The sequence below is a fragment of the Anolis sagrei genome, chromosome 5 (assembly GCF_037176765.1).
Source record: "Anolis sagrei isolate rAnoSag1 chromosome 5, rAnoSag1.mat, whole genome shotgun sequence".
In the NCBI taxonomy this organism is placed as follows: domain Eukaryota; kingdom Metazoa; phylum Chordata; class Lepidosauria; order Squamata; family Dactyloidae; genus Anolis; species Anolis sagrei.
The window spans coordinates 36,801,015-36,818,986 of NC_090025.1; the positions used below are offsets into that span (position 1 = coordinate 36,801,015).

Consider the following 17,972-nt stretch of genomic DNA (forward strand, 5'->3'; position numbering starts at 1 on the left):
GGAATATCTGCTTAAAGATCAACTACATATGTAGTTTGGCTCTTAAAGAGGGATATGTTAGATGCATTATATTCGAATATGCATTTTAACAAGGAAAGAAGGGGAAATTATGGGTTCTTTGTCAACTGGTTTTTCAAATACTTGCAGGAGGAGAGCAGCCAATTCCTCTTTGGAATGAACATGATGGAACAACTTATGGTGAAAAGCCAAAGATCCTCCTTTATTCTTTGAGTCTGCAGTTTAAGGTACTTTTCAGTTCATCGTATTTTTTTAAAGTAAAACCATAGACATAATTCCTTTTAACTGTTAACTCAACCAATAGTCATTCTGTAAGGATATATTTTACGTCACCTTTCATTGGCCAACATAGTTCGTTCTTTCAAGATTGCTGTGATTTAACAATTGAATGATGCCAAGATATGAGACTAAAGAGCTGTAAGTGGTAAGTAGGCTTGTGCAATTCGGTTGGAGGGGGAGCCGTTTTTGATATCCGAATGTTGTTGGGTACTCAAATCTGTTTTCGTAAGCCTCCTGAAAATTGGCTAACAGAAAAATCTGGTTTTGGCTAGGCAGGCGAAAGATCTGGGAAGATCCAGCCCATTGGTGGGAATGGGGAACTTACAAGGCTCCTTTCAAGAGGGCCTAAGTTTGAGGACGGGGTTAAGGAAGCACCCCTCCTGGGACCCTTTCTTGTCTTCCTTTCAAGGGAGTCTGGGTTTGAAAAATGGGGTTAAGGAAGTACCCTCCTGGGACGCTTTCCTTTGTTCCTTTCAAGGGAGACTGGGTTTGAAGAACGGGGTTAAGGAAGCACCCCTCCTGGATCCTTTCCTTTCTTTCTTTCAAGGGACTCTGGGTTTAAAGAATGGGGTTATGGAAGCACCCTTCCTGGGCTCCTTTCCTTTCTTCCTTTCGATAGAGTCTGGGTTTGAGGAATGGGGTTAAGGAAGCATGTGCCGTATGCTCCCAAATAGAAAGGAAGACGCCACGTCCAGCAGCCATGTGGGCCATTTTGGCCAAAAAAAAAAAAAACCTTGGTGGCTGAGCCCTTGCCGTTATGGCCAGCCGAACAAGCCGGATTGGCTGAAGGGAACCACCAAACCGAATCAGTGCACAAGCCTAATAAGTGGATTCAGCACATGTTTTTTGTCCTCTCTCCACCTTTCCTGCTCCTCGGTAAGGGAATAACTCTATTGGGCTGTTTTTGAAAGGTTTTTGGACAAAGATTATTATTTTATTTGCGTCTGTGCATATGCCTCTGTCTATCCATCTTTATCTAGACATTCATGTAAGCCCTCTTGCTGGTCTGTTTCAATATAGTAAAAAAGACATTGCAAAAAGTTATGAAGATCTTCTATGTTCCTGTCTCTTAGTAGAAGTCCATTATTGTGATATGTGTCTGTAACAATATTTTCTAAATGTAAGGAATAAACCAAAGAATGATCACTTTTCAGTAGTTTCCTGTAAAAGACAGAAGATTTTTCCCAACTGCCAAGGCACATCTTTAAATGTCTGTAACATCTTTCCGTATCTATATTAGGGTATCCAGGTTACAGCCACAACGCCATCCATGAGGGCTGTAAGATTTGAAACAGGGCTAATAGAACTGGAGCTGTCAAACAGAATACAAACCAAAGCCATGCCTGGTAGTACCAGCTACCTGAAACTCTTTGGTAAATGCCAAGTTGACTTAAATCTGGCATTAGGACAAATTGTTAAACATCAGGTAAGAATTTAACATTCCTTTTCAAATTCTGCCAGTGATATTGCGTAGTTTCCAAAAGGGAATAAAAAAGGAAATGTTAACCATAAGGTTAAAAATATTCAGATTAAATTGAAGTTTGACCTTTGGGTGACCAGGAGGATTTAGAGATTAGTTTACTGGATCCTCTTCCTTCATCAATCCCCATGCTGGTTTCTGTTCTGATTCAGAGGGTCTTTCTCTTTGATGGAGATCTTAAAATGGACACAGAGGTTTAAGGAGAGTTTCACAAGTTTGGTTTCATGAGCAGAGCTCTATCCAAAGTGTGCATCCTTTTAAGATTACCACACACACATACATGCAAATGCAAACATATTTCTGTTTATGTAGTGTCAAATTCAATCTTTTGCTGTGCCGTATCCTAGCATGTTGTGTGTTGGAATGCTTTTAAGGTTTATGAAGAAGCTGGATCAGACTTCCATCAGGTTGCTTACTTTAAGACCAGAATTGGATTAAGGAATGCCCTCAGAGAGGAAATCAGTGGTTCATCAGATCGAGAAGCTGTGCTCATCACTTTGAACAGACCAATCGTTTTTGCTCAACCTGTGGCTTTTGATAGAGGTACTAATGTTTTGTGTTTCACAATTTTTTTACACTGAATAGCAATGTAAACAGGAGTTTTTATTCATTTGAATTAAAAGTTGTAGACATTTTGCTGCTTTAATTCTTTGCCATATTAAAACAGTTGTCTAGAAGTAGAATAATATCAGGGATAAGTCACAAAACCTTACTGTCAACATGACTTAAAAAACATTTTTCCTTCTGCAAAGCTGTGCTTTTCTGGCTGAATTACAAGGCTGCTTATGACAACTGGAATGAACAGAGAATGGCCTTGAATAAAGATATTCATATGGCCACAAAGGAGATAGTTGATATGCTGCCCGGCATCCAGCAAACATCTGCTCAAGCTTTTGGAACACTCTTCCTCCAGCTAACAGTTAATGACTTGGGGATTTGCCTGCCCATCACAAACGCACCACAGGTACGAAAGAAAGTAAAAGATCTGACTGAAGTAGCAATGAATACATCCTGTTTTGGGAAAAATAAAGGGGAAAATAAATGAAATTAAAATAAGTATTCAGAACAAGCTTTTATATATAAATATAGCTGAATGAACTTTGAAATTGCAATGATATAGTACCTCTATGATTTGGGGATAAAATATACTTTAAAAAAAGAAATAATGGAATCCCTGCACTTTATACATACCGGTTTTGCAAACTCTAATAAGCATTACTATTGAAAGAATAAATAGCAGTTCTTGAAATCCACTCAACTGAAAATGTCAAGCATTTATAAAGTGAAAGCTAGAAATTTGTGAAAACAGTATACCATATATACTCGAGTATAAGCCGGGTTTTTCAGCCCTTTTTAGGCTGAAAAAGCCCCCCTCGGCTTATACTCAAGTCAAGGTTATTTATTATTTTAATCTGTTGTTGTTGTTGTTGTTGTTGTTGTTGTTGTTGTTGTTATTTTATTCCATTTATTATTTTACTCTATTATTACATTATTTTATTCTATTATTATTTTTATTACATTTATTATTTAACTCAATTTTTAATTACATTTATTACTTTAGTCTATTACTTTAGTATAATTATTATTTTTCTCTATTTATTATTGTTATTGCATTTATTATTTTACTCTAATTATTATTATATTTATTATTTTACTCTTAGTATTGGAAGGATGCTCAGGCACATTTACTGATAAAGGTTAGAATAATGGTTTAATCAGAGTTGGACAGTCTTATCTTAAATTACAGTTTTATATAAATATTCAAAAACATTGAACCTACTGATGCCTCAATTAATGTAATTTTATTGGTATCTATTTTTTTTATTTTGAAATTTACCAGTAGCTGCTGCATTTCCCACCCTCAACTTATACTCAAGTCAATATGTTTTTCCATTTTTTGGTAGTAAAATTAGGTGCCTCAGCTTATATTTAGGTCAGCTTAGACTTGAGTATATATGGTAATTATAAGTTGAAATGTTTGATTCCCTGAAATGGGAAGTAGTTCTGCAGATTGTATCTAAATTATGTCAAGGGTAGTGTAGTCAACACAATTGTTCACTTCGTTAGGGAAATTATTTTCCTGAATACTCTAAATTGTACAGTGAACACATATTTTAAAATTGTAATACTTCAGAGATAGATAATGCATTTATTTCTATTGACCATTTATATACAAATTAGAATATAGTACAAAATTGCTGCTAAAATGGGATGAGGGCCATTTTCAAAATTAAAACAGAATCAATGAAATGTATATGGAGTAGTTTGCAGTGATTCACTGGATCTATTCTAGTTAGGACTGACAATTGGATTTAGGTGAAAGTGACTATATTTTCCTTGAAAGGTTATTATTGTTGTTATTATTGTTATTATGTTTATTTATACCCTGCTTTTTCTCTCCACAAAGGAGACTCAAAGAGGCTAATATTAACATATACTCCTTGTAGCCTAACATGAGAGCCAGCGTAGTGTAGTGATTTGAGCCTAGCATTACAATTCTCTGGAAGGCCCACTGCAACAAAGCCTAACACGAGACAACTAAATAGATGTGGATTGTATAAAACCAAATAAAAATAGTTGTGTTTTGAAAAGTAGTGTAGTAATATTTGCTTGTTGGGTTTTACTGTCAGAGTAGAGTAAACAGGATTTAATGGTATCTACTGTCAATTGAATTGCATAATACAACTGGACCATAGAGCAATGTACTATTTTGATACTATATCTATCTATCTATATAGTTATATTTTGGGATCTTTTAAAAGTAATAACCAAAACATATGATTGCAATGCTTTTAATATTGGTACAGATTCAGAGGCAGGGGCACAAGATTAATTTTGGGGGACAGAAAGAAAAACAGAATTACTGTGTAAGTAATAAGTGCTATATGTAATGAATTATATTTCCCCATGTTTAGCAAAATGTAACAAAGTGAGTGACTTAGATATTCCCTCTCATCTTGTGTGTTCATATTAGACATGAAACATAAAACCTTTTTTCATAATTTTATTATGCTTGAGCTTGTAGAAAGAAAATTGCTCTCTAAGAAGCAATTCAAGGAGATTACTCCTTGGAAAATACACTTTATAAAATGTGGATTGTGCTGTGTGTGGCAGGACAAACAACTAGCATTAAGAAATAGCATTAATACATATTTATTCTATAACAGTGGTTCCCGACTTATGGTCTGCAAGAACTAAAATATGGTCCGCAGCCACCACTGCAACGAGAACAACTGGTCTCGTGAAACCCTCTTATGGTGCCGAGGCAATGGGGATGTTGGGTGTGGAGAGGCTGATTACTAATGAAAGGCATGACAACAAGCCTCCTGACTGCTGCTTCTCCTCTTTCTCCCTCCCGCCCCCTGAGCACAGCCATTCCATGTGGTGCCTGGAAGTGGGGGCACCTTGGTGTCTTCATTTTTAGGCCTGTCCCTGGGGTTATTTGGGGGTGCTTATTCAGAAAATTGCACTGGATAGACCACATCAGCTCTAGATTATTAAATATGGTTTTCTGAGGGCGAGCAGATGGTGACTATGGGTGTTCTGTATCAGAAACTAGAGCTGATGTGATCTATCCAATATAATATTCTGAATCAGCACCCCAAATAACCAAACCAAATCTAAAGTTGACCAAAAACTGATTCATAACCCTTTTAGTACTGATGTTGGAGAGTGGTCCCTGATCAAAGTGGTTCCTGGTCAAAGCGGTCCCTGATAAAAAACAACAACATTGAAATATGTTACTTAATTGAAAGCTTATGCACATTTATAAAGAAAATGGCTTGTGTATTCTAGGGATTGACTTAATAGAGGTACCAGATAGTCAACGGATTGAAAGCCATTTATTTTGAAGCAGCAGTACTCAAAGTTTGCTCCACAGAGCCCCTGGGGCTCCATGAAGCATACTGAGGGGCTCCACGGTTCCCTCCACCTCCTCCTCCTACGTCTCCAAGCTTTGTCTCCTCTTTCCTGCTCCTCTCCTCCTTCACCACCAAAAGCCTTTTCAATTTACCTTTCTCACTGCAAAAAGCCTTTTCCTCTCAGCCTCCTTTTGCCAAAAACCCTTTTCCCTCGCTTCCCTTGCCACAAGAAGCCCTTTTCCTCACCTCCCTTGGCACTCAAATCCTTTCCCCTTGGACTGTATGGCCCTGAGATCTTCCACAGAAATAATGTTAAGTTTATGTTGGTCAAAAAGTGTGTTCGTGTCTGATATAAATATATAAACATTTCTAGGGAATCCTTGAGAACCTTTTGCTTCAAAAGGGGCTCCCCAGCTGAAAAAGTTTGAGAACCCCTGTTTTAGAATAACTTGCATTTATGTGACGTGTGTTAGTCTTGTGCATTTATATAGAATCACTATCCGTTTTGGTTTGTTTCATTCGTATGGCCCCATTTTCATTTTTTGAGTGCTGCTTCTGAAAATGGGGTCTTTCCAAATGAGCTATTTCGTTTTTTCATCCAAATGAACAAAAATCTGTGGACCAGTGGCCAACATGGACAGCCTTCCCAGGCTCCCCTTCCCCTCTGTATTAGGACTAGAGAAGTGAAAATGGCCACATATAGAGAGCACATCAACCACTCTTAGTCCACCAAGTTTTATAACGTTTGGGTCATCCCCCGATTTTTAGGGATTTTTCTTTCTTTCTATTAATAAAACTTTCCCTCTTTCCCTTCTTCTCGATCTGCAGAGAAGACCTGAGGTTAAAGGCAGGGCTTAAGATACCACTGATTCTGAGATGTTTTCCTCTGGATCTGCAGAGGAGATATGAGGTTAAAGGCAGGGTTTAAGATACCACCGATGGGGGCAGTCTCTCCATATATAGCCTGGCAGCATCACTGTTTTCTTGGGCTCTGATTGACCCAGATACCTGCTCCTCCTCCTCTGAGGCATGCAGAAGGCCACATGAGCAAAGCCACAGGGCCCGAAAACCAAACAAAGGAACAGTAACCGTGCAGCTTTTTCTTTCGTTTCACCCCTTCTCCCGTACAAAAATTGGATTATCGTTTCATGCCATCAGAATGGACAGTACAAAACGAAACCCCGAATGAAACAAATTAGACAAATACTGGGCCCACAACAAATACCACATGTCTGCCTGTGTGCATACTTTGTAAGCGAAAAATATATTTAAAAAGTTTATAAACAAAACAACAAAGGTCTTTTTAGAACATATAGGCTTTGTAGTAATCGATGTCTTCCTTTTTTGACAGAGTAATCATACAGCTGATCTAGACACTGGCTCTGCATTAGTCCTGACTATTGAAAGCACTTTAATTACTGCCTGCTCTTCCGAGTCTCTGGTCAGCAAAGGGCATTTTAAAAACTTCTGTATCCGTTTTGCTGATGGCTTTGAAACGAGTTGGGATGACTGGAAACCAGAAGCACGAGCAGATCTGGTTATGAATGCTTGTAAGCCATTTTTCTTTCTGTATTGTCCTCTAGTGGTCCTTTGCCTTCTTGATTCAAAAAAGAGTAGTTTCCTTGCTTAAAGTAATTGAGTTATATAGACTTAACTATAAAAACGTAGAACTCAGAAGTCTCAATTGTGTTTAATAATTTGTCCATAAATATAAATTCATGAAAAAGAAATGCTTTAACATAATTTATTCAATTTATTTGCAACTCCCCCCTCCCCAAAAAGACTTTTGATGCACTGGTAAGCCCACCATATTTCCCTCTTTTTTTTAGGTGTGGTACCAGATGGGACTTATGAAGTATGTTCAAGGACAACAGGGCAAGCAGCTGCGGGTAAAATTTATTTCATATATTCACACAGTTTTTCCCCTCAGCTTTTTTTTACAGCATTCTCTTTCAAAACAATTGCAGCATATAAATGTAGTTCTCCCTTTTTCACTATGCCTTCATTATCCTGTTTAGTGTTTAATGTGACCTTTTCTTTATCTTAACAAACAAATTAAGAAATTACAGGAAGTGTTAGCAATTTTGTTAGTAGTCAAGACTTTAAAAAGATTAATTATCTTCTTCTTAATGCTCTAGAAATCAGGAAACACATACTTACAGTATTTAATTTGACTTTCTCTTACCGGGGTTCCACTGCCATTTCCTTCCTAGACTTCACATTTCCTTGTCTGCTCATTCCATTCAGTCTATTACTGTGGATGTTGAACATTTGGAGAAAAATAACAGTAATTATCATTTTCTGTTTGAAGAATGTCTTCAGAATTATTTTTCATCTACCAGTAAAATAAGGCAACAGGCTTTGGGAAACTATTGTAATGTTTCTCATCATGTAAAATTATTATTATTATTATTATTATTATATTATTATTATTATTATTATTATTATTATTATTATTATTATATTCTACCCTTCTTCCCTAGAGTGGATTACAGCATTTACATACATAGGCAAACATCCAATGCCTTTACAATCATATACAATGAGACACACAAACAAAGGCAGAGGCTTCTCCTTTCATTTCTGGAGGCCATGCTCATCTCTGGCTCTGGGGAGATGCTTTCTCCATTTTCAGCCGAGAAGCCTGTGTTGTCACCTCTCGATTGTGTAGCTGACAAGATTGCTTGTAGCGTCTCTGCCTTTTCCCGGCAAAGCGGTACCTATTTATTCACATTTGCATGTTTTGGAACGTCTAGGTTGGCAGGAGATGGAACTGACAGATGGGAGCTTACCCCATCTCATGGTTTTGAACTGCCAATCTTTAGGTTCAGCAGTTTGCAGTTCAGCAGCACAAGGATTTAACCCATTGCACCACCGCGGCTCCTCCCCCCTCCTTGAGAAGGGGTTCATGAGGCTACATATAAAATGTTTGACTTTTTATTGCATGCCTAAATTTCCTGTTATCATAAAGCAAAATTATTAGCTGCTTTCCCCCATTATTTTTATTGAAACAGAAAGCAATAGTGCGGGAACGTGGACCCTTAATGTGCTATGGAAGATGTGCGGCATTGATGTGCACATGGATCCTAACATTGGGAAAAGATTAAATGCTCTGGGAAATACCCTGACGACACTGACAGGAGAAGAGGATTTAGATGATATTGCTGATCTTAACTCGGTTAACATAGCTGACCTATCCGATGAAGATGAAGTTGATACTATGTCTCCCACTGTTAGTGTGGTAAGTGAACAGATTAAAATATCCTAAAGGTTTGCCATATCCTTTGTGGTTCTGAGTAAACTAGACATTTTGATATATGCATATTTTGATAGACTTAGGGCGCAGTCTTTTTTTTGACACTGTGAGTATTTTAATGAGAGAGCAACTTTAGCCAAGAGTGCTAAATTTACATTTGTGTACTGCAATAGAAAAATCTGCTTAGTTTTTGGAAAGTAGCTTGTATTAACTCATGGAATACCTTTTAAATTTGTTGTTGATCTCAAAAAGTTGAAATACTCTTCAAGAAAGCGTGAATCTAAAGTCCCCTTAAAAACACAGCTAGTATTGCAGTATTTATGTGGTGCCAACTGTAATGCTAGTTCATTGCCAGACTTTAGTCCTTGACAGATGACAAGTGAGGGACAAGGGGTGGCAAAATAATGTTCCAAGAATAATAAGGACCAGGAGCTAGAAATATTGCAACGAAATATTGCAACAAAAATAGGTCTCTGTGATACCTTCTTGTCATGATCAGAAATAAGGTGGCTTGCATTTTTGGGACATTAATGAGCCAAGTTCCTTCAAAATGTTTGAAGAGGAAGTATAGGCCAAGAAAAACGTACAGAAGCCCTTGAAGATAGGTCTGAAAGCAAGGAAAAAAGAGTCATCCGCATTATTTGAATTATTAATGTTGCTATTTATTATCATTTAGAAATCAGATGGTGGTCCACAATGTGGAGATGTTCACAAGCTCACTTTTGGGCAACGGATTGTCAATCACCTGCTTGGCTTGAGCCCCAAAAGCCATCGTTATTCTGTTCCTGTAGAATATCTGACGGGATCAGCGTCAAGTGATACTACTAACTCTAACAGTTCTCATTTAAAAGCGGGCAGGTCTTGCTCATGGGGACATGTATGTAGCATATACAGCATCTCTCTAAACTTATGGTGAAATTCGTGGGTCACTAATCAACAATTATTTGGCTTATAAAAACTGATTTTGCATGCTGTTCTGATTGGTGATGCGAAACTAGTTCTTTCTTCTTCTTTTCACCTACTTCTTAAGCATTGCCTCAGGTAGCCGGCATTGAAATGAAACACTCTTCCTGTTTTTATATAGGAGAATGCCGAGTATCGGAGACAGGGTCCATCTAGTAACCAAATTCAAGAGCAACGAGGAAGGAAGTATGTGAAACGCTTAGTAGATATAAGGGAGCTGAATGAACAAGCCAAAGTAATTGACGATCTAAAGTAAGTGGCTGTGTTTTCTTTTTAAACTATCACAATTCTCATTTAGACTTCTTGCCTTTCTTGTACTCCAACTGATGTTTTTATCAAGACAGCAGGTTTTGCTTGTTTTAAAATATTTTTCTTTTCTGGGAAACCTTAAAAAAACCCAAACCCAAATTAAAAGATGTATTAGTTTGTCATTTTACCAAACCACATGCCCTACACATTCCTGCATTTATCATTCCCAATAATCATAATTGATTAAAGCATTGAATGTTTGCTTTTTTGTATGTAAACAGCTCTGAGTCTCTTCAGGGAGAGAGGGCAGTCTATAAATAATGTTTATTATTATTATTATTATTATTATTATTATTATCAGCTTTAAAGAATAAATACATTATTTTCCACTTCACAAAAGGTTTTGCATGCATTTGTAAGTTGAACCTGTTGGATATTTGGCTTGTACTAATTAAGGTGTGTGTGTGTATTTATTTATGCTATTTTTACCCCACCTTTCTCCACAGCAGACCCAAGGCAGCTACAACATATAAAACATAAAATACAAAAGTTAAAAACTGTTTAAAATCACATGTACTATATAACCAATTAACCCTTTCCCATATAAAATCCCGTATAAAATGGTAGTTATCATTCCTGTCTTCCATCAGTGGTGGTAGACTTCCTTAACCATGGCAATAGCTTTGTATTCAATGAAGCTGGGGGAGGAGGGTTTAGGATCTCCTGCTTTGGGGAAACTTCATGCTAATTGACACAGACTGGGAAGACCTCTCTATCATAGGATTGCAGCAATTCACCATAGCAATATGTGTCTCTAGTTCCTTCAGTGGTAGCTTATCTCAAGCTAGATTAGTACAGAATATCCAACTCTGATAGCAACATAACCTTGCTTGAAGGTACATTAGCTACTCTAATCTTTGTGAAACCAAAAGCTTTATTTACAATGAACATTCAGAACTCAAGTTTTCATTTTAAAAAAACCAAATCATATTTATCTCACTTTGCCATGAAAGAGCTCAAAATGGTATCTGTCTTTATTGCTTTTTTAAACTTCATATGACAAAAAAAGGGAAACAGCTAGTTTAAGACTTTGAATCCATGTCTCTTCAGTTCTACTTCTATAATACTGATGCTATGTTATGCTCCCTAATGTTACTTATTTAGAGATTTTGTTATTCCTTCTTCAGGAAATTGGGTGCAAGTGAAGGAACAATAAATCAAGAAATTCAGCGGTATCAGCAGCTTGAGTCAGTAGCTGTCAATGACATTCGTCGAGATGTTCGCAAAAAACTTCGACGATCAAGTATGAGGGTGAGCAGTTTTTCTGAAGCCCATTTTCCAAACATATTAACATTACTGTCTTCATACCCAATTACAAAAATATGAGTCAAGTACTGAAGGGGTTAAAGGGATGCAATAACTCAGCAAAAGCGGCAGTTCTATATAAGAAGGTGTGCCTGTAGTTTAGTAGCCATCATAAACCTCAGTGAGAAAAAGGTCTCAGTCTGTGAGAAGGCCTCACAGTGTGAGGTAGGCCTCAGTCTAAGAGAAAACCTCAGTATGAGAAGGCCTCATGTGTGAAGCTTGAACTTTATTTGTGTTATGTAAATAGTAAATAGTTTAACGATATTATTTTACTACAAAGAAAAGCCTCCTAAGGAATATATAACATTGGTCTCTGTGTTTTTGTTTTTTTATCACTTTGGGCTACTAATACTGGGTCACGCTGCTGCTAATATGTTACTCGGCTGTACATTTATGAGGAGGGTCTTTTGTTAATAAGCCCACTTGCCCAACACACTGTATATATGTGAGAAGCAATGTTAATCAACAAGGTGGACTACATATCAGTATGGAGGGAAAGTTAAATGCTGTCATATTTAAAGGGATGTTGAGCATTTGGGTATCAATGCAACAAAGAGTGTTTAGCTTTTTCTGGGTTTTGCCTTTAGTTTACAAAAATACTTGTCAATGCATTCATAAATATTTTGTTACCCATAAAGTTAAACTATCCAAGAGTGCTTTTGAGACAGATCATGATGTGTGTTTTGTAGGCAGCGTCTCTGAAAGACAAGTGGGGACTAGGTTACAAGCCGAGCTATAATCGATCCAAAAGCATTTCAGCCTCAGGAAGACCACCTCTGAAAAGAATGGACAGAGCAAGGTAAAGAACAAATGTTTATACCAATGACAGGCCAAATATATTATCATAATCTGTATACTTTCTTTTCATTTTTAAAATGTATAATATAAGAGTATATTAGATGATAACATAATGGAGTCTCCTTCTTTGGAGGCTTTTAAACAGAGGCAGGAGGAAGAGTGTATCTTTATTTCTGTCTAATTCTATGTCTGTAATGCCCAATAGAAAGTATTCCAATTTCAGTTGGATTCTTATGTCAAGTATTTTCTCATTTCTATTTTGAACATCCTTCCAGTAATTCTTTGCTGATTTACAGGACCACCACATATGATAGAAAGTACTTACTTGAGATTCGCACTTCCAACATTTGTCCTGTATATTTTTGTAACATTTTGCCAATTTTTCAGGGGTTATATATCACTGGTACATCATTTTGTACCAGTTTTCTTTCAGGTTATATGCATACAGTATATGTATTTTAATGTATAGTTCCAGATTCTTTCTCAGTCCTCTATTTTAATCGTATGTCTAATATTAGCTGCCCATGTCACCATACATTCTTTGATTTGCTCTGTTGACCACTCAAGAAGTTTCTTGTGAATTTTCGTAATAGCTTTCTTTTGTATTGGATTTTTTTCCCCATAAGGATTCTTTCTTGGAAAACCTTTGGTATAATATTCTCATAATTGTTTGAACTGGAACCACAATATATTCTTGTGTGTTTGATTAATTTCTTCTTGGGTTTTTAAGGTGTATGTTCCATTTTGTTTCATAAATATTTTTTTATATGTGGGCGATTTTTCCCACATATATCTATCCTGCTTCCAAGGGTGAGCTCCATAGTGGAGTTTTATAGTAAAAGCTGTCCTTGTATCTTTCACAAATCTTACTTAGTGCTGACCTTATAAAGTGATTTCCAAAGTTTTTTTTCATTTTTCCTCTTGTACCAAAGATATCATATCATATTATTTCATAATCATTCTTTTTTTCAATGCTTTTTTATTTTATAATAGTACCCGGCTTGGAGAAAGTGAAGATCTTCCAGAAATACGCGTGGATGGAGCATCTCCTGGTCCCAGAGTGACTTTCAATATACAGGACACGGTAAGGCAGGCCCAGAGTGTTATTTGTTTTATTAACTACCTTGATGAAACATATATTAAGAACAGGAGTTGGTTCAAAGCCATTCTTTTTGCAATAATATTCCAACACCAGAAAAATCTAAATATATTCAGATTGAATGTACTCTGTCTTAAACTACTTCCAGTCCAGGAATATAAATATAAATAATAGAAATCTTTATGAAAATTGCTGTGTTATTTGTATGTGCATATAACATATGCATGTTATCCATATGATTGACCCAGCCTTGTCCAGCGTCTGGAGAAAGTTAAGGAATTTGTCAAATATAGCTAGTTTTTATGTTCATTAATGAAAATTGATTTTCATATCATATTTCCTCTTTCAATGTGCCAGTTTCTTGAATAAATATATTTGTTATAATTTGTTTTTCTTTTTTCATTTTCAATTAAGTTGAATAAAACAGTTTTGGGGATTGCACAACAATCCAGCAGCCCAGGGGAAGGGTATTTTCAGGTATTTGTAAAAACAACCAATATACTTCTTAATCGCATGGAAAATCTGCTTCATTGATCATCTCTGTCAGCTAAGCCAATTGTAGTGCAAAGCATAAAGGCAGCATTTTCACAAACTGGAGATTATAATCTTGTTCATTTCTGTGGGGAGGGATGTTTCTTCTTGAACTGGGGAAAGTTTGAAGCCACAAGCAATTGTCCTCTAGTATGATTAAGACACAATCTGATTCGGAATCTGTTAGCAGATTCTCTGGAACGTTAATTTCCAGATTTATACTGCAAAGTGAACATTTCACACTAACTCTCTCTAAATATACCCTTCACGGATGTATTTTTTTTCCTTGTGCCTAGGGAGAACAGAAAAATGGGAAATTTCCCATAATTTTTTGGTAGTTGCATTGCTTAATCTCACCAACATTGCTGGGGTAGTTTTGTTATTTTTTAATTTACAATACCCAGGCAATATGGTCTGACAGGCTGCTTAGAGACTCGCCACCGCTAAGAAGATCCAACTCAACTTCCAGAAATATTTTTGAGAAATCTCTCTGCTTAACTAGTTTCTCCATGCTAAACAAACAAGAGCAAAAACAACAAAACTGGGTTACTGTGAGTTTTCTGGGCTGTATGACCATGTTCCAGAAGCATTCTCTCCTGATGCTTTACCCACATCTATGGTAGGCATCCTCAGAAGTTGAAAGGTCTGTTGGGAACTAGGCAAGTGAGGTTTATATGCCTGTGGAATGTCCAGGGTGGGAGAAAGAACTCTTGTCTGCTTGAGGCAAGTATGAATGTTGCAGTTGATCACCTTGATTAGCATTTAATGACCTTGCAGCTTCAAAGCCTGGCTGGTTGCTGCCTGGCAGAGAAAGAACAAGAATTCTTTCTCTCACCCTGGAAATTCCACAGATATATAAATCTCACTTGTCAAGTTTCCAACAGACCACTCATTGCCTCCAGAACATGGCCATATAGCCCGGAAAAACCTACAACAACCCACAGACCACTCATCATCTGAGAATTTCCGCCATAGATGTGTGTGAAACGTCAAGAGAGAAAACTTCTGGAACATGGCCATGCAGCCCAGAAAACTCACAACAACCCAGTGATTCTGACCATTAAAGCCTTCAACAACAACAAAACTGTTTGAAAATATTAATTGGAGCTTTGTTTATCCCAAAAAGCAAATCTGTGTTCATGAAGGCCCATGAGAATAATTTTTAGTTTTTAAAAAGTCCTTATTCATGATTTATTTAGGATATCTTGAGACAATACTGTGCATTCTCTGTCAGCATTTTGCATGCACATCTATTCATTAACAAATTACATTAATTTCTCTCATTTACAGGTGGTCTTAGTGTTTCTTGCCGTTCTTTAGCTTTGCTTTAAATTGTTAATTTACTCATCAAAATACTACTTCAGTCTACTTTTCTGCTGTCTGTACAACATGTTCTGTTCATCTTTCTTGTCCAAGTCTGCTCACTCATCTGTTTGTAAAACATGTTTTCATGCTTTAATCTTCTTACAACAACACTTGGTCTATTCAAAATCAGAAATGCTAACTTCAAACAAAGATTATTTGCATTGCTTTCCTTTAAGACACCTGCTTTCCTCTGCCTTAGGTAAAGACATTACACATAACTTCAATGTCTGTTTTGTTTTTTTTATAATCAGTTTCCTGAAGAGACAGAATTGGATCTCATGTCAGTAACCATTGATGGTCCATCCCATTACTCATCCAATAGTGAAGGATCATGCACAGTATTCAATTCACCCAAAACTCCAGCTGTCTTCTCACCAAGCGTTCCCTTCCAGCCTGAAGAAGGAAGACGAGATGACAGCTTGTCTTCAACGAGTGAGGATTCTGAAAAAGAGGAAGATCATGAAAGAGAGAGGCCTTATTTTTACCGGAAAGCACAGTGAGCTTGTTTGTAAAATACATTTTACAGTTGTGGATGCTACAGCCTTTAATTAAATAATATCTGAACAGAAAGGGGTTTATTGTTCTGTAAATACAGGTGTTATTTTATATGGAACAATAACATTAGGGGAGGCTGTAATTCTGTGATAAAAGCACATGCTGTGCGTGTATAAAATTCTTAATTGGCTGTTTCTTAATTGGATATGGGGAAAAAACCTTGTCTGAAAAATGGAGTCCCATGTGAGAATCACAGATTATCTAGACCAGGCTTGTCCAGCCTGCATCCCAGGACAGCTATGAATGCAGTCCAACATGAAATCGTAAACTTACTTAAAATATTATGAGATATTTTTCAATGTTTTGTAACTTGATTGCACAATTCTCAAGTGAGAACTTTATAGATGACAGCGGAATGGAAAGGAGTAATCAAAGTATTTAACATCCACAAATATTGGAGTTTTATTCACAATTTGCACTTTGGCAGCGCCTACATTTGTGAGCAATTACCCTGTTTTCCCGAAAATAAGACTTACCTATAAAATAAGCCGTAGTAGGATTTCTAAGCATTTTCACAATATAAGCCATACTCCAAAAATAAGACATAGTGATAGACGTGCAGCGTACCAGCGCAGAGCAGTAAAGAGTGCAGCCTTGTGGTGGAGGTTGAGTGAGCCCTGCGCAGGGCTCTTCTTGGCCAGGAAATGGACCAGGACCAGGGCAGCATCTCACACCACAAAGCCCGTCCCCACTCCCCCACCCCCGGCCAAGTGCTACACCACACGGAGGACCAGGTCCAACTCAGGAGGCCCCAGGGCAGTGCCTGGTCAAAGAAAGTGATGCCTTCAGGAGGTGAAGACATAATGAGGCCTACTTCCGGTGACGGCAACAGAGCGAGGCATTCTGTGTCTTGTAGTTTAGCAAGGCCTGAGAGCTTCCCTGAGCGAGGAGTCTAAAGCCTGCTGCCTGAACTGCAAGTGCATTGTAACCATGATAATTGTCACATTGTTCATTGAATAAATGTAGATTGTTGTACCATACTTAATAAAATAAGACCTCCCTTGACAATAAGCCATAGTGTGTCTTCTTGAGGAAAAATAAATATAAGAAAGTGTCTTATTTTCTGGGAAAAACGGTATTTTCAAAGATGAAGCACACAAAGAGTAGAATTGGAGCCAAAATATCTAATGAGCACCTTGACAATTCAATGAGAATTGCAACTACTTCCATCAAACCAGATACTGATGCATTGCTTTCTCAAAAACAATGTCAAATATCCCACTAGTTTTATTTTACCCTCTTCCCTTTTGCTTTTTTTTTTAATTAAAGGAGTTTTATTACTTAAATATGTACATTTTCTATATTGGTGATCACAAACTTGTGGCCTGCTCTACAATTTTAAAAGACTCTCTGAACAGGGTGGCACATAAATAAAATTATTATGTGAGCCTTTTTTTTTGTTTGTTTGTTTGCTTATCTATGGTGGCAGATATCATGAAAATTATGAATGGATCTTACTTTTCTGCTCATCAGTTATCGTTAGTTTTAGAGTATTTCATGTAAGGCCCAAGACAATTCTTCATCTTCCAATGTGGCCCAGGGAAGCCAACAGGTTGAATACCTCTGATCTAGACAGTACTGAATTAGGTACCCCATTGGGTTGATTCAAAGTATGCTACTAAACATTTTATGGCACTTAATGAGATCTGCTGCACTAGTTTCCAAATACTTTGGTGGGTTTGAGGCCAAATTACAAGTTCCAATAGTAAAATGCAGTACATATTTTAGAGAAATCACATTCAGTAAGTCAGATAAATTTAGTTTATCAAATGCTTCAAAATACTTGTTTCCTTTCTACAGGACTCCATCTCGTAAAAAAGCGACCGGCTTTGCTGCTGTCCACCAGCTGTTTACTGAACGGTGGCCAACATCTCCAGCCAACAGAAGTGTGACTGGAACAACTACAGAGAGGAATATTGACTTTGAACTTGATGTGAGAGTTGAAATCGACTGTGGGAAATGTGTACTGCATCCGACAACACTTCAACAAGAACACGATGACATAAGTTTAAGACGGTGAGAAAGCTGGAAAAATAGATAAAACAATAGTGAATAAGGGTAATGTGTTTTTTTATCTAGAACTGCTAAAGTCTCAAGTAAGATTAATCAGAACCATGCATCATGTGTTAGTTCCATATATAATAATTTTATGTC

General features: G+C 37.1%; 1 protein-coding gene across 12 annotated transcripts in view; it reads left to right on the forward strand.

Annotated features, from left to right (window-relative positions):
• Positions 1-17,972, forward strand: part of BLTP1 (bridge-like lipid transfer protein family member 1) — a 150,026-nt gene that overhangs the window by 101,649 nt on the left and 30,405 nt on the right. For 4 of the 12 annotated variants that reach the window (XM_060778979.2, XM_060778980.2, XM_060778985.2 and 1 more), the window contains 16 exons: positions 148-245; positions 1,538-1,723; positions 2,152-2,320; positions 2,530-2,741; positions 4,585-4,644; positions 6,989-7,187; positions 7,467-7,526; positions 8,652-8,878; positions 9,570-9,770; positions 9,978-10,108; positions 11,293-11,416; positions 12,160-12,269; positions 13,262-13,352; positions 13,782-13,844; positions 15,515-15,759; positions 17,619-17,834. In XM_060778979.2, coding sequence (XP_060634962.2) covers positions 148-245; positions 1,538-1,723; positions 2,152-2,320; positions 2,530-2,741; positions 4,585-4,644; positions 6,989-7,187; positions 7,467-7,526; positions 8,652-8,878; positions 9,570-9,770; positions 9,978-10,108; positions 11,293-11,416; positions 12,160-12,269; positions 13,262-13,352; positions 13,782-13,844; positions 15,515-15,759; positions 17,619-17,834 — 2,392 coding nt within the window. The remainder of the gene's footprint in view (positions 1-147; positions 246-1,537; positions 1,724-2,151; positions 2,321-2,529; positions 2,742-4,584; positions 4,645-6,988; positions 7,188-7,466; positions 7,527-8,651; positions 8,879-9,569; positions 9,771-9,977; positions 10,109-11,292; positions 11,417-12,159; positions 12,270-13,261; positions 13,353-13,781; positions 13,845-15,514; positions 15,760-17,618; positions 17,835-17,972) is intronic. The other 8 variants (XM_060778982.2, XM_060778983.2, XM_060778986.2 and 5 more) reach the window with 7 other exon arrangements.